General features: G+C 41.8%; 1 protein-coding gene across 1 annotated transcript in view; it reads right to left on the bottom strand.

Annotated features, from left to right (window-relative positions):
- TINAGL1 (tubulointerstitial nephritis antigen like 1) overlaps positions 1-20,864 on the bottom strand; it is a 92,209-nt gene that overhangs the window by 29,743 nt on the left and 41,602 nt on the right. Inside the window, exons 3-6 of the mRNA XM_068268914.1 lie at positions 20,295-20,358; positions 9,775-9,867; positions 9,565-9,679; positions 5,706-5,826 (exon numbers count right to left, since the gene is read on the bottom strand). Of these exons, the coding sequence (XP_068125015.1) occupies positions 5,706-5,826; positions 9,565-9,679; positions 9,775-9,867; positions 20,295-20,358 (393 nt within the window). The remainder of the gene's footprint in view (positions 1-5,705; positions 5,827-9,564; positions 9,680-9,774; positions 9,868-20,294; positions 20,359-20,864) is intronic.

Consider the following 20,864-nt stretch of genomic DNA (forward strand, 5'->3'; position numbering starts at 1 on the left):
GACGAGATTTGAACTCTGGTCTCCTGTGTCAGAGGCAGAGCCCTTAACCATTACACCTTCCAGCCACTGCCTACCAATAATGTAGCCAGACATGGCCTTGTATTTTGTGTTCAACAGTTGTCAAGAGAAAAATTAGACAAGATAGCAGTGTTAGGAAGACTTGCCTAAGGTCTCCTACTGACTGGCTTACTGAACAGACAGAGACAAGATTCGAACTCTGGTCTCTTGTGTCAGAGGCAGAGCCCTTAACCATTACACCATCCAGCCACTGCTTACCGATATGTAGCCAGACATGGCCTTGTATTTCTCTCTCTCACCAACACTACATGCTGAAGCCAGCCTAGCATGTACCATTTATGCTCAATCCATTTATGCTCAAAAATACAATTCCACGGAAAGCGGTGACCATCCCTACTAGAGAGAGAGAGAGAGAGAGAGAGAGAGAGAGAGAGAGAGAGATATGAATCTACCTGGCTATCTGGGGTTCTCTTTGGACAACTGTTGAACACAAAAGACAAGGCCATGCCTGGCTACATATCTGTAAGCAGTGGCGGCATGGTTTAATGGTTAAGGGCTCTGTCTCTGACACAGGAGACCAGAGTTCAAATCTCTTCTCTGTCTGTTCAGTAAGCCAGCACCTATTCAGTAGGAGACCTTAGGCAAGTCTTCCTAACACTGCTATCTTGTCTAATTTTTCTCTTGACAACTGTTGAACACAAAATACAAGGCCATGTCTGGCTACATATTGGTAAGCAGTGGCTGGACTGTGTAATGGTTAAGGGCTCTGCCTCTGACACAGGAGACCAGAGTTCGAATCTTGTCTCTGTCTGTTCAGTAAGCCAGCACCTATTCAGTAGGAGACCTTAGGCAAGTCTTCCTAACACTACTATCTTGTCTAATTTTTCTCTTGGATTGAGCATAAATGGTAAATGCTAGTTTAGACTGGGACATTTGATGTGTATTTCACTCAATCATGTCTGCCTCCAGGTATTAGAGCCTTTGAAACATGTTTTCTATCATTTTTCTAGGCGTTAGAATTTTTTCTATTTTTCAAAGTTCGCCTCCCCATTGAAGTCTATTGCGGTTCGCGAACTTTTTCGCAAACCGAACCTTTCGCGGAGGTTCGCGAACCGGGTTCGCAAACCGAATATCGGAGGTTCGCGACATCTCGACTGAGCAGGAAAACAGTGCATGTATTTGCAATTTTTCTATACACCACCTAAGAATGCAATAGGGGCATATGGAAGCCTGCCTACACATTTATCACATAAATGTCTGCACTGGAGGTCAAGCAGTGCGATCTACGGTGATGCCACTTTTGATAACCGTAGCAGGTGCATCAACAACAGGACTTTGTAAAAAAATCAAAACACTTTTTCAAATAGAAAATAGAAAAATAAATAAGTGCAAACCCATGCCAATATCCCAATTCAAATTGTTCTCCTCAGGGCTCCTGGTAACTTTAGTAGAAGAAGATTACAAGAAAAGAACAGAAAGAAAAGAATCTTAAAGGGGCACTACAGCGAAAAACTGTAACATTTAAAATTTGTGCAAACCTATACAAATAAGAAGTACATTTTTCCAGAGTAAAATGAGCCATAAATTACCTTTCTCCTATGTTGCTGTCACTTACAGTAGGTAGTACAAATCTGACAGAAGTGACATTTTTTGGACTAGTCCATCTCTTTATAGGGGATTCTCAGGGATATATTTATTTTCAAAAGCATTTAGTGAATGGCAGTTGCTCTGTCCAACTGCCAAAAAACTGTGTAGCAAGCAGGGAAGCTGGCCAGCATCATTGTTTAAATCCTTTTTAGGGAATATCTTTATAAAGAATAAAAGCCTTGCTGAGAATCCCCTATGAAGAGATGGACTAGTCCAAAACCTGTCACTTCTGTCAGATTTCTACTGCCTACTGTAAGTGACAGCATTATAGGAGAAAAGTAATTTATGGCTCATTTTACTCTGGAAAAAAATGTACTTCTTATTTGTATATGTTTGCACAAATTTTAAATGTTACAGTTTTTCGCTGTAGTGCCCCTTTAAGATCAGAGAAAAAGAAAACATTTACAGATCAAAATACTGTAAGAAAGAAGTGTACAGAGGAAGATGGTGCCAGAAAACAATTATTATTATTATTATTATTATTATTATTATTATTATTATTAATTTATAAAGCACTAACAGATTCCATGGTGCTGATGTATACAGATGAAGAAGTATATGGATTAGTGGAAAGAAGGATATACAGTAACTACTAAAATGGAAGATAAAATAAAGAAAATAGAATTTTTCATTTATTTTTATTTCTTTTCTTTTTTTTTTACATATTTATTGGGTTAAACAATTACCCTCTCTATCTAGCAGGAGACAGATATCTTAGGGTCACCTTATTAAAGGGGCTCCAAAATAACCCGCCTCCAGTGTCTAGCATGAGGTGGGATGAGCTGCTGCTTGTCCTTAATGGCCCGTACTCACGGGCTGCAGAAGTGGCCTGTCGCCAGCACACGTGAGCGTGCTAGCGACAGGCCGGCGACAGCTTCTCGCCAGGTCCCTCCGCGTACACACGCGGAAGAGGGACCAGCGGCGAGACGGAAGCTGTCGCCGACGTTCCTCCTCCCCCCGCCGGAAGCTTCATTTACCTCTATGGAGGTTGCTGTCGCTAGTCCGCGTACTCACGCGGACTAGCGACAGTTGCGGGGGAGGTGCGGCGGCGACTGTTGCCATGCGATTGAAAGTTTCAATCGCATGGCGACATGAGCGGCGGGCGACAGTTCGGGGTGCGTGCGCGTGCGGCGGCCCATACTCACGAGCGACCTGTCGCCGCAACACGCGCGCGCCGTGTGTTGAGGCGACAAAAGTCCCTCGTGAGTATGGGCCATAACTCTGGACAAGGGCAATTTGCAAAGCAAGCTCTTTGCTGGCCCCCTACATTTATGGCCCATGGGGGTTATTATGGCTCGGGGCAGAGCCCCATATTGATGTGCTTTACAATTCTTGGGTCACACCAGCCTGCATGGAAGACTGGGGTCCAGTGGAGGGTGGAACACACTGTTTGGGGTTTTTTTTTTTGTTTCTTTTTTACTTTTATTGGATCTGCAATCTAAACATTTGAAATGTAAGGTTAAGCAAATGTAAAAGTGTCAGTTTTCTTTATAAACAAAATCAAAACCTAAAATGTGCACATGGCCTATTTAACTGAGGTAAGAAAATAGGTAAATCAATCCAGGATCACAGTCTTGGTACATAGGATTGCAGGTAAAACTACAACAATTGAAATGCATTGTTTGTATGCGGGTGTAAGAACTAGACAAACTTTACTGTAGCTTGTCTAGCTACCATAGTCTGATCTTGGACAGGAGCTGTGCCATAAATCCAGCTAAGCATCATCTGCTTGGTGTACCAAGGAGGCAGGGCCGGCCTTAGGTTTCACAGCGCCCTGAGCGCAACCCGATTTCGGTGCCCCCCCCCATTCATCCTCTTCACGCACACAGAGACACACACACACGCAGATCACACACACACGCAGATCACACACACACACGCAGATCAAATATACACACACACAAATATGCAGATCACACACACATGCAGATCTCACACGCAAGAAGATCTCACACACATGCAGGTCAAATACACACACACATGCAGATCTCACACACATGCAGATCAAATACATACACACACACACACACACACACACACACACACACACACACACACATGCAGATCACACACACAGATCACACACACATGCAGATCACACACACACACACACACACACGCAGATCACACACTCACACAGACACACACACAGACACACACACACTCACACGCAGATCAAATACACACACACACACATGCAGATCTCACACACATGCAGATCTCTCAGACACTCACAACCACACACACACAGATCAAATACACACATGCAGACCACACACTCAGCTTCCTTCCCTCCGATAAAAGTGTTTTCCCCGCAGCACAGCTTCCCTCCTTCCCTCTGATTAATGTGCCCCGATCAGAGCTGCCCTCAGTTCTCTCCCTCTCTCCGATTTAGAGAACGGTGCAGGCAGTGGCTCTCACCGTCCATTTTGCTCAGCTCCCAGGGCATTTTTCTGAATTTTAAGGGCTTTGCTTTATGACCTCATCAAGCGAGGACCCTTAAAGCTACAATGCAGAAAAATGCCCCGGGAGCTGAGCAAGATGGACGGTGGGAGCCACTGCCTGCACCGTTCTCTACATCGGAGGGAGGGAGGGGACTGAGAGGAGCTCAGAGCGAGATCATTAATCGGAGAGAAGGAGGGAAGCTGTGCGGCAGGGAAAACACTTATCGGAGGGAGGGAATCGTGTGCCCCCTGGAAGCCGGCGCCCTGAGCGACAGCTCCGGTCGCTCAGGTCAAAGGCCGGCCATGCAAGGAGGCCTAAGATTTAATGTGCTTATTGTCTTCAGAGACATTATTGGCTCACATGGTGAATACCAAAAAGTTTAACCACAGAGGCCAAGTCTTTTGGAAGGCTGTACTTGAATCATATAGGATGCTTGTAAGGTGTTCATTTAGACCAGAGCTGTCCAACTCAATCACATAAGGGGCCAAAATCTAAAACCTACTCTAAGTCGCGGGCCAAATTGTTTATTAAGATTTAACATTTATTAAAAAGATTCAAGCTAAGTGGCTTAACCATAGCAAACATGGGGGCCCCACTCCTCGCCTTCTGCAGAGTATTGCAGTGAAGCAGTTTCATATTTACTTGCCCCAGTGATGCTTCAGCAGACAAACATCAAGATGAAATGTGGCCTAAAACAGGATGCCAAGTGTCTCCTCCCCCAAAGTCTTTTTGGTAAGCTGCCACACAAGGGGGTATGGATGCCAAGTGGGGACCCCATGGTCATTTTACTGAGGGGTCCCATGGGTTGATGCTGCACTCCACCTCAAACTGACAATATTTCAACCAGAAACACTGTCACCGGTTTGTTCCTCACGTTGGGAAGGCAGTGTGCATTCATACTTTTACGGCTTGCAATGATACACAATTGAAGCTCTGGAGGGCTACATAAAATGGCAAAAGGAGGGCCAAATTCATCTTTCGAGCCTTGTGTTTGACACAATACTGATTTAGACATACAGTATGTTGTTTATTCTATTTACTCCTACTTCCTGGCTTGCTATGCTTGCTGACTGCTCCTTTGCTATGTGTTACAATCAATGGCATTTCAATTAGTTGACTAATCCCCGATGTCTGGCATGTTGAATATAATCATTGTGGATCAAGACTAAGCTGGCTATGGGCCCTAGATCACACTAGGGGTGATCAGTTAGAGGTGTGTGCGGTAGTGTGTGGGCCAGGTTGATTGTGGTGGGACTGTTGTTCCATATGGGGTCTCAGTGTTTTTATTATGCATGTTTTTTGGAATAAAGACAAGTTTTGCATTTTTATAATGAAATGTATTTAGCTGCCTGTTGTTGCACACACCTCCCATCCCTCTCTTCCCTGGACCCGTACGTTGCCTATTCTGTCTACTACTTTCCTCCAATTTAGCTCAGCCTGGCACCAGTTGAAGACTATTATCATTCTTGTTAATATAAAGACTATTACACATTTATTGCAACTACACAAAGAAATAATTAGAGATCTAGCTAGAAGTAGAACTAATACCAAATGAAACGTCCTTTTAACTTGAAGACAACAATAAGTATGATTACCGGCTGTGGAGAAAGCCCAGGAACCAGCGCAGTTTCCTTGGTCAAGGGGCTCATGAATCATTCCTGGCCATTTGTCTGCAGCATTAAAATGGGATGGGAGAACATCATTGTCCATGTTTACCTGCAGGGGGCAGAGTTAAAAAGTCAGGTCTGAGGGAGCCTATGTGGAAAACACTCCAAATATTGACTATTGACTTCATGAAATCATTATAAGACAAATATAAATGTTATAAATGGCGCTGACAATAGTTACTCCATGCTGTGCAGTGTTAAGCTGAAAATATACAGAGAGATTAGGAGGTCATGTGAATGATTGATCTGAAAATACATCTGGAGCAGTTTGTCTTTAATCATTTTAAAGAACAAAGTGCAGTTTTCTCAAGATGCAATCAAAAGATGATATTATTATTATTATTTTGAACTTGTATAGCGCCAGCATCTTTCATGGTATTGTTATATAGGGAATTCATAGTACAGGTATTTGCAGTTACAGAAACATTGATGGGATACAGATAATATCAAAAGTCAATATAGCTTTTCTATGCAGCCAACTGGATAGAACAGGTAATGGATTGTGCACAAAGGTGAAAAATACATACCCACATGCACAGCAGTGATAAAACATACTATATGACACAGCCCTGTCTTTCTAAGCTTATATTCTAATAAGATTGCTTTAGATCAATATTTTGCAGATGTAATGGATCACCAATAGGATCACTGTTTTTGCACAAAACAAAGGAAACTTATCATCTTGTGAACACAATTTTGTTCAGATTTTGTTACCATTCTGATCATCTTGTACTTCTTCAAATCACGCTACTTCTCTGCGTATGGATAATAAATTGATCAAAATATAGCTCTACTATTTAATTTAGTGATCAACGAGTCTATTAAAGAATTGAAAAAAAAGAAAAGTTGAATGGCTATAAGACTTGAAACAGAACTGTACTCACCATAGTGCAAAACTGCCTGTTGAGATATGGCAAAAAAAAACTCATCGCTAATGCCTGGCATACACGGGTCGATGACCTGCCGGATAGATTCCCCGCCGGCGGACAATAGCGGGGAATCGAGCGGCTGATAATGAGCTCCGGCGGGGGCTAATCGGCCGCCGGAGCTCATTATCAGCCGCTCGATTCCCCGCTATTGTCCGCCGGCGGGGAATCTATCCGGCAGGTCATTGGACCTGTCGGATATTATCAATCGAGCCATCAGCGGCTCGATTAATAAGAAAAAAACTTGCCATGTATGCCTAGCATAAGACCTTTAGCCATAGACCCTGAACGAGCATGCAGATCAGATGTTTCTGACAGAATCTGACAAGATTAGCTGCATGCCTTATTTCAGACAGTACTAATGTCAGAAGGACTGCCAGACAACTGGCATTGTTTTAACCTTCCTGGCGGTAAGCCTGAGCTGAGCCCGGGCTATGCCGCCGGAAGGCACCGCTCAGGCCCCGCTGGGCCGATTTGCATAATTTTGTTTTTGCTACACGCAGCTAGCACTTTGCTAGCTGCGTGTGCAATCTAATTGTCGCCACTCCCCGCCGATCCGCCGCTATCCGTCGCGCCGCAGCCGCCCCCCCCCCCAGACCCCGTGCGCTGCCTGGACAATCAGTGCCATGCAGCGCTGAGGGGTGGATCGGAGTCCCCTTTGACGCCACAACGTCGAGGACGTCGGTGACGTCATCCCGCCTGTCGCCATGGCGATGGGGGAAGCCCTCCAGGAGATCCTGTTCTTTGAACGGGATCTCCTGATCTCCGATCGCCTAAAGCGATCGGAGGGGCTGGGGGGATGCCGCTGAGCAGCGGCTATCATGTAGCGAGACCTTGTCTCGCTACATGATATACAAAAAAAATTTTTTTTTTAAACGGCTGTGCTGCCCCCTGGCGGATTTTAATAAACCGCCAGCATGGTTAAAGAAAATAAATATGGCATTGGCAGCCACCTTATCCTTCTCAGTTCAGGTTCCCTTTAAGTGGTAAAGCAAAGTGTGCTTGCTAATCACTGGCCAGTGGCCACATAATGCCTGGGCAGACTATGATGGAGCTGCAGGGATTAAGTAAGCATGCTCCCCAGTTAGTGCTAGATCTCGCAGGCCTCTGTACACACTTGGGAAGTGTATGTCTGATATTTCCATCAAACTGTTATACAATCAGCATTGGTCCTACCGTAATGGCACACATATGGGTAGTGCAGTTGCCTTTAAGATGCATATTGCAGACAAAGACATTATAATGATTTTTCTATGACCCTCTTTCATATATAAATCTATAGTTGTGATAGTTATGACTGGGCAAAAACAATTTGGTTATATTTGCTGTGGGGTGTGGAGAATGGATTTCCAAGGGCACTATGCCATACAAGGCAGCAGGCTTGTCACTACAGCACAGAGCAGTTAGGCTTCTTCATGCTATCCGTTTTCAGTACTTATATGACATCTTCATTTTTAAGCACAAATAGATTTGCTAGGTTTTTTTTTTATAATTTCAGGCATTTAATAGTGACGTATGTGCTGTGAAACAGTCAAGAAATCCCTAAATAGGCAGATTGTCTGAGGAATTTCTGGATGTAAATCCTGTGGGTCCTGACTGACCTCGCTTGTCCCTCCACACGGAATTTTCCAATCTCTTGTCCCTGGGCACGCTCGCCTCCTCTTATTTCCTCTCTTGACAGGATAGTATGAAAAGAAGGCTCTTCATTCAAGAGTAACTGTATTTTTTCATTTTTATTACTCTTCATTCTGAGTGGAGTGGGACTTCCTGTGTGGAAGTTTCCTGAAAAAGCTGGCTTAATCACACTAACTCTGTGCTTCCCTCTGGGGCTTGCCAAAAATCACGCTGTGACCCTAATCACAGGAAAGAGCTATGTCTGGAGGAGAGAGAATCTTTAAATTCCAGAGCCATGTTAACATGTTACTACCCTTTGTGACATGAGAGTAATACATTCCACTCAGACTTCCTACAGTGGACCTGTCTGTGCACACGCTACTTCTTTCCTCGCTCTGGTGACAGAACTGTTCTGGTTGCTTCCCCGGTGACAGTTTCTTGCATTGTCTTTGTGGTATGTGCTGTTTTTCCACAGGCATCTGTTTGGAGGCTTCCCTGACCTATTTTCAAACGGTACTTGTTACACAGAAGTGAATTCTTCAAGTCCAGTGCAAATCCTTGATTAATGTGCAAGCAACCAGCTGAAACCTGACTGGTTGTCTTGGGCAAATGCTATACACCTGCACTAGTCTTTGAATTCATTTTGTTAAATCAATCCCAAATTATCTATCTTAATTTTAGGGACTATAGTGAACTTCAGCTTTCCTGAATGATATATTTTGCTACATTTATAGAGATAAACTTTGGTGACCCCAGGCCAATAAAGGGGACACCAGCAAATTAAGGAAAGTGTAATCAACCTATACTGTGCACTTGCAGACAGGATGAAAGAGAAGAACATGTGATGATCTCAGTCATAAGTTGAGAGATGTTCCTTCGCTGTTTAGTTTGCAGAATGGGGACATATTTTCTACAGAACTGTATGATTTGCAGTGTGGAAAAGTGGAGTCTGACCGATATGCCAGGGTCATCAGACTAGGTAAACAGAATTAAAGCTGCAGTATATATGGAGATGGTATTTAGTTTGTGTCCACTGAAAATCTACTGCTTTCACCAACATTGACCAATATAGCCCTATAGATCTCAAAGTCATAATTGATAACAGCTAAGCTAAAGGAGTGCCAATGAATCTTGACTTCATTGATGACAACTGAATGATCGGTACAAAAGCATACCTTGTGGCGATATCTATAAGCCATTTCTCATTTGTTTGAAAAGTACAAAAAAAAAAAAACCAGTGTACATACATGGAGCTCATTCATGTTCATCACGGAAGAAGAAGGCTTTGTAGTTCCAAGACGATACTGGATTCCCTCATCTAGAGTCATGCCCCAAAACGTGCTATAATTCCCAGCTCTCCACCTAGGAGGAAAACATTAATATGTTCATCAATATATAAGTTAGAGTATGGATCTATAGAATAAGAAGATATGTAAGTTACATGTTTTCTGTCTCACCCATAGGAACCTTGGTTCACAGTGTCAATGATTCTTGGGTTGATAAGACAAGGGTTCTCCTCACAGTGCCATCTCCCTTCACTGGTGCATGTACTGGAATGAGAGGGAAATTGATTACGATAACAATGATTGGTATGTAAAACATTTATGACTTTTAGTTCCTGCAAAATGTTCTATGTACATGGTACTCTATGCTACGGTATCTAACAGGAAAACTGCAAAATACAGCTATTTATGAAAGGATTCTCACTTTCAGTAGCACTCAGCCCCTCATGTACGAGCAGCTCCTGCTCACTGTGCAGGCATGGCCATACTTCTGCAGGTGCAGTATGGCCAGGCTCATGTCTGAAGAGGAGCGCGGCCCCAATTTGATTACCAACAAACCCTTGTTCAGCGACAGGGACCAGAGAATGGCATAAGAAGCCTCTATAGGAGCTTGAGTATTTACTTTAACTTTGTGGTGCCATAGATTCACTTTAATGTCTGAAGATTTATTTCAGCTTGTTTGAGGATAATTCATTTCCAAGTCTTCATAAGGCTTTTCAGCTGGGATTTTTTTTATTGGTTTATGTTTATAAATCTGCACTAATGCATCCTTTCTACTTTGTTGTTGCACACAGTGCATGGTATGGGCTTCTTTAAAGAGAAACTCCAACCAAGAATTGAACTTTATCCCAATCAGTAGCTGATACCCCCTTTTACATGAGAAATATAATGCTTTTCACAAACAGACCATCAGGGGGCGCTGTATGACTGATTTTGTACTGAAACCCCTCCCACAAGAAGCTCTGAGTACCGCGGTACTTTTGGCAGTTTGTTACAATGTAACAAGGTTCACAGACAGGAATTGGCTGTTTACAGCTTTCTCTAACAGCCAAAACAGCTAGGAGCAGCTACATAACCTGCCCACACTGCATTTCCTGATGGTTGTGTATGATTTAATCTCTGCACATTTCTTAAAGAGAAACCGTAACCAAGAATTGAACTTCATCCCAATCAGTAGCTGATACCTCCTTTCCCATGGGAAATCTTTTCCTTTTCTCAAACGGATTATCAGGGGGGTCCATATGGTTAATATTGTGGTGAAACCTCTCCCACAGAGTGATGTCAGGACCATGGTACATTTTTATGAACCTCGGTACATTTTTGCTTCCAACTGCAAAAAAAGCAAGCGGCATCTCCTTCCACTGACATCACCTGCCAGCAGTAAAAATATCACCATGTGATAAATGTCAGAATGTAAATTGGGGAGAGGAAAGATTTTACAATGAGCAAACACTGGCTAAATCATTTATACATAATTATGGTAAAAAATGAAGCACTTTTTTTTACTACATCATTTTCACTGGAGTTCCTCTTTAAGCAGAAATGATGCACAGGATGACACTGGATAACTGATGTGTGGTGAATGTGTATGATTCTGTATGTAAAGCAGCTATGGCATGCTGAGCTTGCATGAAGACAGTTGGGTATTCAGCAGACAATCTCCAGGGTTCGGAATTATGAACTGCATTTCACTGTGTGTTGGAAGACCTCAGCTTCCTTTTAAGGCTGCAAGCAGAATTCTAAGTTTAGCTGAAGCTTTATCCTGGGAATCTCGGCCTTCAATCTGTGTTGATTTTCCCACCCACTCACAGATTAAAAATGACTTATTTCAGACAATTTTTCTGAGCATTTCATACATTACAGTGTAACATCACTATCAGATTCACTTTAGCATAGGAAAAAATTCAGTGTTCTGACATGTGCATATGAATGAGAGGTACAGCATATTGGACTTGTTGCCAATTCCCGTTTAATCTAAAGAGAAACCCAATGTATCACTGTTATTAGTTTACTCTCTATATATTGCAGAGTAGGAGCATTATTTCAGCTGTATTAATTTGCTTTTATACACAAAGTGTTTGCAGACAATCAATGACTGCTACACTATGCAGGTAGTTACTCCTGTGGCAAGGTCTTGAAAAGTCAAGGTGTATTTACACTATGCAGGTTGCAGTGCATTATATCACAAGTTATCATCGCAAAGCAATGTGTTGCAATGGTCCCACAACTGGTATATTTACATCTGTACATTGCCTTCACAGTGCATTGGGTTTCATAGTGATAAGGCGAGCCAAGCTGTACACTACCAGACAATGCGCATGTTACGTCCATCTTACACATGACTGGCAACTAGGTCCCATGAGTTGCAATATACACATTTTACCAAGGTGCTAGTTTTGAAATGTGCCACATACACATTACAATGGATTGAGTGTGAACTCACTTTCACTTGAGTGACTATTCCAAACAAAGTACAGAGAGCACTCTTGCCATGTTTTCAATGAAGGGTTACACAAGTGTTTTTACTTTTTAATTTTATAAAAAAATCTTATAAAAATGATTGTGCAATGCAGCCAGCTGAGAATTTCCAAAACGAGCAGTATATTAACCCAGACCTTGCACTACTGATGAAGGCCTATTTGGCCTGAAACAGCTGCTGTGTGCAAGTTGGATTAGTATGGCTCTGTAAAATAATTAGGCTATACCAGTGACTCTGTATGCGTGCTTTTTAGAGACATAAAGGAATGTTTCCATATTCACTCACTGAGCAAGCTCCTTTGTGCTTACATAAAGCTGAAAAACTGCTATTTTGTTAATAGTGAGGCTTTTAAGTTCCTTTAAGCCTCTTACAAAATCCCAGGGTTTGGTTCACAATGTTCTCTGTAAAATACACAAGTTGTGTGGTAAATATAGTTCAATAAGCCCCAATGAAAAGCAGCACAGTGCAGTGATAATTTAACAACAGTTAAATGGAATTAGAGCTATAGTGTGCGTAACAACCAGCCATAGTGCTCAATACTTGGTGTAATAGGCTGTACTTTGAAATCATCTAGCAGTACAATAAGCCCCACTAACAAGGCAAACCAATGATGTTGGACAATTAAGCGTAGTTAGGGCTATAATAAGCAGAATAACAGCAGTGCTGGCCAAAGCTTGGCATAATATTCTGTACTAGTGAATAATCTTAGTACAATTAGCACTATGGACAAAAAATAATGATGATGAACAGATAAATGTAATTAGGCATGCAGTAGAATCTGGTTGTAGCAAACTCTGATACAGTAAACCTCTGGCTATAGTAAAAGTAGTCCTCAGATCCTGACATCTGTCTGTATGAATATATATTGTATAACAAATCCTGATAAAGTAAAATTCTGATATAATAATCTACTTGACCAGGTCCCTTGGAATTAACTATAACTATATATGATGTGTACATCAACAGCACTGCTGCTCTGTGCTTGGTGTATTATGCACCACATGCAAATAACCTAGTACGATGCCTCCCTGACCGCAGAAATGATGATGAGTGCTTTACAATATGCACTAATAGCACAGCCCTGGCCTAACACAGACAAATAACACCAAGCTCCCTGTCCCCTACAGAAGTAGAAATTATCAGCTCAGTTTTTGATGAGCAGAAACACTTAAATGTTTCTGCTCATCAAAAACTGTTAACTATTAGTCAAAGATAACATAATTGAACACAAAATGCAGTTTTAAATGATGTTTTTTATTATTTAGTGAGAAAAAAAACTCAAAACCTACATGGCCCTGTGTGAAAAAGAAATTGCCCCCTGAACCTAATAACTGGTTGGGCCACCCTTAGCAGCAATAATCAAGCGTTTGCGATAACTTGAAACGGTCTTTTACAGCGCTCTGGAGGAATTTTGGCCCACTCATCTTTGCAGAATTGTTGTAATTCAGCTTTATTTGAGGGTTTTCTAGCATGAACCGCCTTTTTAAGGTCATGCCACAACAACTCAATAGGATTCAGGTCAGGACTTTGACTAGGCCACTCCAAAGTCTTCATTTTGTTTTTCTTCAGCCATTCAGAGGTGGATTTGCTGGTGTGTTTTGGGTCATTGTCCTGCTGCAGCACCCAAGATCGCTTCAGCTTGAGTTGATGGCCGGACATTCTCCTTCAGGATTTTTTGGTAGACAGTAGAATTCATGGTTCCATCTATCACAGCAAACCTTCCAGGTCCTGAAGCAGCAAAACAACCCCAGACCATCACACTACCACCACCATATTTTACTGTTGGTATGATGTTCTTTTGCTGAAATGCTGTGTTACTTCTACGCCAGATGTAACGGTACACGCACCTTCCAAAAAGTTCAACTTTTGTCTCGTCGGTCCACGAGGTATTTTCCCAAAAGTCTTTGCCAATCATTGAGATGTTGTTTAGCAAAATTGAGATGAGCCTTAATGTTCTTTTTGCTTAAAAGTGGTTTGCGCCTTGGATATCTGCCATGTAGGCCGTTTTTGCCCAGTCTCTTTCTTATGGTGGAGTCGTGAACACTGACCTTAATTGAGGCAAGTGAGGCCTGCAGTTCTTTAGATGTTGTCCTGGGGTCTTTTGTGGCCTCTCGGATGAGTTTTCTCTGCGCTCTTGGGGTAATTTTGGTCAGCCGGCCACTCCTGGGAAGGTTCATTACTGTTCCATGTTTTTGCCATTTGTGGATAATGGCTCTCACTGTGGTTCGCTGGAGTCCCAAAGCTTTAGAAATGGCTTTATAACCTTTACCAGACTGATAGATTTTAATTAATTTTGTTCTCATTTGTTCCTGAATTTCTTTGGATCTTGGAATGATGTCTAGCTTTTGAGGTGCTTTTGGTCTACTTCTCTGTGTCAGATAGCTCCTATTTAAGTGATTTCTTGATTGAAACAGGTGTGGCAGTAATCAGGCCTGGGGGTGACTACAGAAATTGAACTCAGGTGTGATAAATCACAGTTAAGTTATTTTTTAACAAGGGGGCGGGGGCAATCACTTTTTCACACAGTGCCATGTAGGTTTGGAGTTTTTTTTTCTCACTAAATAATAAAAACCATCATTTAAAACTGCATTTTGTGTTCAATTATGCTATCTTTGACTAATAGTTAACGGTTTTTGACGAGCAGAAATATTTAAGTGTGACAAACATGCAAAAGAATAAGAAATCAGGAAGGGGGCAAATAGTTTTTCACATCATTGTAACTATCTCAGCAGCAGAGTTCTATCTAGGTAAACTGCATTTAGCAGAAAAAAACATGCGTAAAGTCTTACCGCACAATGAGTAAAGCAGAATGTAATATATTACATACAATGCATTACGCTCTACTCACCGTGTGTAAGACTTCATGCACGTAATTCTGTAAAACGCAGTTTCATGCATACACCCCAATGGGACTGTCTAAATAATGTCTGCTCTGTTATAGGCCCTGGATAAGACGTATACCAGGTCATCAACATTTCCAAAAGGACATCAACCACCACCAACACTGGACCAGGGTATTATGGAAAAGACCACCAAGGCTGACAAATATTCCACAAATACTTCTATTTAATTAAAACCAAATGAGCAATATATGGGACATAACTCACTGTAACCTGGAGCTTTACACTACTGACTGGATTTGCACAGGGGAGAAAAGGCGTGTAAAGAGACAATTTCCAATGGTTTAAAAAGGATAAAATCTTTCAGAGCCCGTGGCAACACTTTACAAGCACTAGATCACTGTCAGTACTGGCACTGTGTACTAGTTTCTACTTTACTTACTGGTGCTCATTCATCAGTATCTCAAAATGGGACTAAAAGCAATAATGCAAGAATTTAAAATGACTTATTAGGTTCCCATGTTATGCACACTTAACACTTTCAAATAATGATTATATCTGTATAACATTATTTGCCCTGCAAACCCAGAGTTCTGCTTTAAAAATAACATAAAACGCTCAGAACCAGAAATTTGGCAAGTAAAACATATTAAAGCAACCCTAAAGGGACCTAAAAAAAGACTTAGATACTTACCTAAGAAGGTGGGAGGCTCTGATTCCCATAGAGCCTTCCTAGTCCTTCCTCCATACTTACAAAGACTGCCCGAAGAATGCCCAAGATGCACGGAGAGAGGACTGGGAAGGCTCTGTGGGAGCCGGGACCTTCCCTCTTCTCAGGTCAGTATGTAAGGCCACTTATGTGACATCGATGAGCTGGGCCCCACACACGCGTGTTAGCTGTGTAGCTGACAATGTGCTGTGTTGCTATGGGGGGGACGATGTGCTTCGCATGCGTGATGTCATGCTGTGGGTGGGGGAGCAGTACGAACAATGGGATCAGCAGGGGGATCGGCATCACTGAGGTTAAGTAGATCTGCCCAGCGTACCGCTCGTAGGTTGGTGTCGTGGGTTGTCAGGGGTGGCCACTTGCCATACGTAGACACGCCTGATTGTCGTCTGACACAGTGGTAATCGGCTGCCCCAAGGACTTAAGTGAGACATGTGTACAAGGCTTAAAGAGGAACTGTGACCAAGGATTGAACTTCATACCAGTCAGGAGCTGATACCCCTTTTCCCATGAGAAATCTTCTCCTTTTCTCTAACAGATCATCAGGGAAGTCTGGCTGATATTATTATTATTTAGTATTTATATAGCGCCGACATATTACGCAGTGCTGTACAGAGTATATATTGTCTTGTCACTAACTGTCCCTGATAGGAGCTCACAATCTAGTCCCTACCATAGTCATATGTATATGTATCTATTGCGTAGTGTATGTATCATAGTCTAGGGGCAATTTTTAAAGGGAAGCCAGTTAACTTATCTGTATGTTTTGGGGATGTGGGAGGAAACCGGAGTGCCCGGAGGAAACCCATGCAGACACTGGGAGAAAATACAAGCTTTAGTTGTTGACTTGGCTGGGATTCAAACCAGGGACCCAGTGCTGCAAGACAATTGTGACTAACCACTACGCCACTGTGCTGATATTGTGGTGAAACCCCTCCCACAATGTGATGTCAGGACCTAGGTCCTGATATCAAACTGTAGGAGCCTTGCTGCACTGTGGGAAATAACAATGGTTTCCAACTGCCAAAAACTAGTATCTCACCTTTGTGCATATGTATATCTATACAAACACAACAGTTTAGCCTATAGCATTATTAGGTGGTGTGGTTATAGATAATGGCACTGGCAGTTGGTGCTGTCTGGTTTTATGTATGTCTGACAGTAGTAAGGATTATGACGTGCAGAGTCATTGTGAATCAAACAATATGAACAATATGACATGGCCAATATCAATCATTTCTTGATCTTACTTCTATTTTTTATATTCTCACATTGAAATATATTGATTAATTTTTTTACCCTTTTTATTTTTTCCTCTGTTTTTATTTTTCCCGCTTTAAGTCTTTAACACATGCAAATGTGCCCAGAGTAAACAAATGTGCCCAGAGTAAACTTACAGAACATACTCATTAGTCACAAAGACGCAACAAACACTACATTGTAATTGAAGCAGTAAAAGTGACAGTTAGATGAAGTCTGATAGTCACAATAGACACCTCTTGCACTGAGCAAAGCATTAACAGACTCTAAAGACCACATAACATTTTGTAAATATTTACTGAATGCCTCTCAATGTGTAACTGTTCTGCAGTGTGTCAGCTACCTGCCCAGCAGTGTTACAGCAGACAAGGCTACATCATTATTATGTGAATACTGAATGTGATTTAGCAGAGGCCTTTAGCTTCCCTAGCCTAGCATGGAGTGGATTTTTTTAAACTGTCTTCTATTACTATGTGTCGAATTACCAGGTCATATTGATGCATATGGGAGATTACTGAATGTTTGATTAATCAGGAGTCCTGAGATTGCAAGCTTTGGCAGGCACCTACATTCATAACTTATTTTTAGTTAGGGCCCATTCACACTAAAAATTGCAAAACGGTAGTTTTGCACAGGCGATTTTACCGTGATTAGCACAGTAAAATCACTGCTCACACTTCCGCGATTCAGAGCGATCGCGATCAGCACTTTATTAAGCATTGTTCCGTGATCGTTCCAGACTCACGGCAAAATGCTGCATGTAACGTATTTTGCAATTGGCGCTAATCGCAAATCACCTGCAATTGGCACCAATCGTGGCAGTGAGATCACGGCCATAGGGCTAAAATAGCTCTAGCGCTATAAAAAGCGCTAGCGCTTCAGCGAGTAGTGGGAATCACCCGATAATAGCTGTAGTGAGAACGGGACCTTAAAGTGGACCTGAACTCTTCAACAGGAAAGATGGAAAACAAATGAATAAAAGATTCTCAGAAAGCATTTCTGGGTACATTACAATATGAAAATACCAGTTATGAATAAAATGCAATGGCAGCTTTCAGAGCAAAAAAAAATGTACTTTGGGAATTTGTAATTTCTAAATGAATAATAATACTTATGCACAAAAGCAAATATGATAACTGTATGGGATATAAAAAGTAGGAAAACACGTTTTTATTGAATATTATGTCAGAGTTTTATACCGCTTTAAGCTTGGTCTGTCCTGGCTTCATTATATAAAAAGGCATAATTGCAACTGCACAACCACTTATTCACTTCCCTCTCAGCAACTATCAACATGATATGATATGACCCAGCAGAGTGTGGCAAATCCTAAACCATTTAATAGCAGTTTTTATATATTTCAGTCCAGGTTTGATGGACCACTTATGTCCTATCACCCAGCGGAGATGCCTGGCTATCTGTGTAGGTGTCTTGTAGGACTTTGGATGATTATTCATGTCTTAATTTGTAAAAAAGCAGTCAAATCATTTTAAGCCAAAATAATCATTTTCTTTAAGTTAAGGATGATAATAATGAGTTCATTGAATTGTATCACCCACTGGACTACATGTAGTCTGAAGTATTGTGGCAGCATTTTTTAGCCCATGCTATGGTTACCAGCCTTAGTGTCACCTATTTGGGAGTCTTGATTCTGTTGCTACCTACAGAGATGTTGTCACCCCCATCAGCATTCTTTGTATTATAAAATAAATTAAGCATCCAACAGGGAGAGTGGAACTCAAAGAGGCTAAATGCAGTACTGCTTAACTGAGCAGGACCTGCCAGGAGAAAATATCGCAACTTAAACCTCATACACAGGCTGGGCAATTATCAGCCAATACATTCACCCGGCTCTGTCTCAGCTGAGAATCTACTGTGGAATGTGCACAACTGCTCCTCTATGTCATTTAGTGATCTGGACAACAGATAAGTGAGGATGAACAAGCACATTCACTTGCTGGAAACCTCTCACTCATGTACTGCCTTGTCATCCTTCCTCCCCTCTCCATTCAACAGTCCGTATAACCTCTTCTTTTTTGAAGAGTCCACCATAAGCCCCTCTCATACTGTTACCCTTTTCTTCACCCCCACCCTCTCCTGGGCACTGGAGGTGGGAGGAGACTCTTGACCTTAACTTTGGACAAGGGTGGTGGAAGATTTTCACCACCACACACTTGCAGCGTACCCCCTCCCTCTGATAAGAATTATGGGCCATTATCACTAAATATCAATAAAGTTGCAACTTTACTTACGCTGACTACATAGTGCACGTTGTGCAGTTAGTGCAACACCCGTTGCCTTGGTAATAAGCATTTGTCTGAGGTAAATTGCTCAACATGCGATATGTATTCAACTGAATTATTGGTAAAATTTCTGTGTGCTCCCTGTGCACTGCAACTTTATAAATATTTAGTGAACATTGCCCTATGTGTACAAAGGTAGCAGAGCTCCACACGTATGGGACACACACATGTCGAATAAAGGGTTAAACAGGCTGGGGGAGGGGCACTATACATTATTTTCCCCCAAATTACAAGAAAAGGCTATAATAAAAAACAAAGTTAGACTAAATTAATATGTTAAAAAAAAATAGCAAAAGAAAAACTTGTCCCTTATTTTCCTTTATTTTTGGCAGTAAACAACCCCTCCCATATCTAGAAATACTATCTGATGCAAGAGAGAAGACTAATAAACAAAGAACACTATTTCCGAATGAATCAAACCCCAGATGTGAATACTCTCCCTCTTGCGCATTATTAAGCAGAATACCGTGCAGAGTTGTGTTGTAGTGTGGTACATTCTGCTCTGGAGTGTTATTCATTTTGTTCATAGTAAATATGTTGTCTTTTAGTTTCCAGCCTGCGTAGAATGGACAGTATTGTTCCTTTTCCTCTGTCCTCTTGCCAGAATTCCTGATCAAACTAGGCATGGTACATACAAAAATCTAGGCAACAGAGAGAAACTGAGGCACAGTTCCCAGTGAGCAAGTTTGCATGGCAAGAAACACTAAACTGGATTACGTGTTGATCACTTAATTGTATTACGCCTAAGTATTGGTCTGTGACCTGAATATATCTAACCAAAATGAACAATGTCTGCGAATAACTTTTTACTGAACGCCAGACTCTTACATAACATTGCCCAAAATAGAACGTTTCCATAGATTTATGGTAAAACCTAAATAATAGTAATGAGCAAAAATTTTGCTTTTGCACGCTTTTGAGTTGTTCCCTTTAAATAACAGGGTAGGGTTCACCTAGGGTTCCCTTTAAATAACAGGTTCATATTATAAATTTAAAAACAATCGCACATGGAAACACAGTTGATAAGCTTAGTATTTAAAATATAACTAAGTGTCAGAAACAACAGCTTTGCTTAGCAGGCTTACCATCGATTACAGTTATCTTGCTGTGTTGCACCAGTTGGATAATTACGACCATCTTTCACACACGCTGTAGAAAAAAAAATGGATAGAATGATGAGAATTTTAACTGCAATAGTTTAAACGAATACTGTATGTGAATCACTTGTATATTTTTTTTTTTTTTAAAAAGGGAAGGAACAGTAAGGGCCAGTTCACATGAGTAGTTACAAAGAGAGGTAAGTGAACACTCAGCAAATACCCCAAATGCTCACTGTGATAGAAAGTACCGAGCCACATGGTCAGTGCCAGATTTGTACCTTTTACCACCCAAGGCACACTATCACTAGCCGCCCCCTTACCAACAGCATCTCCAATCCTATCTCCAAAGCAAAGGTAGCCAGATGAGGTACTGAAAGTACATGAGGGACCTAGAAGCCCTTTAAAGAGAACCTGAGGTGGGGTTCTGACAATGCAATCCACATACAGAGGCTGGGTCTGCCTATACTGCCCAGCCTCTGTTGCTATTTCAATCCCCCCTAAGCCGCCCCCCCCCCCGCACTCTGCTATCCCCCATAAATCACAGTCGTGCTGCCG

This window comes from Hyperolius riggenbachi, chromosome 2 (assembly GCF_040937935.1).
Source record: "Hyperolius riggenbachi isolate aHypRig1 chromosome 2, aHypRig1.pri, whole genome shotgun sequence".
Classification (NCBI taxonomy): domain Eukaryota; kingdom Metazoa; phylum Chordata; class Amphibia; order Anura; family Hyperoliidae; genus Hyperolius; species Hyperolius riggenbachi.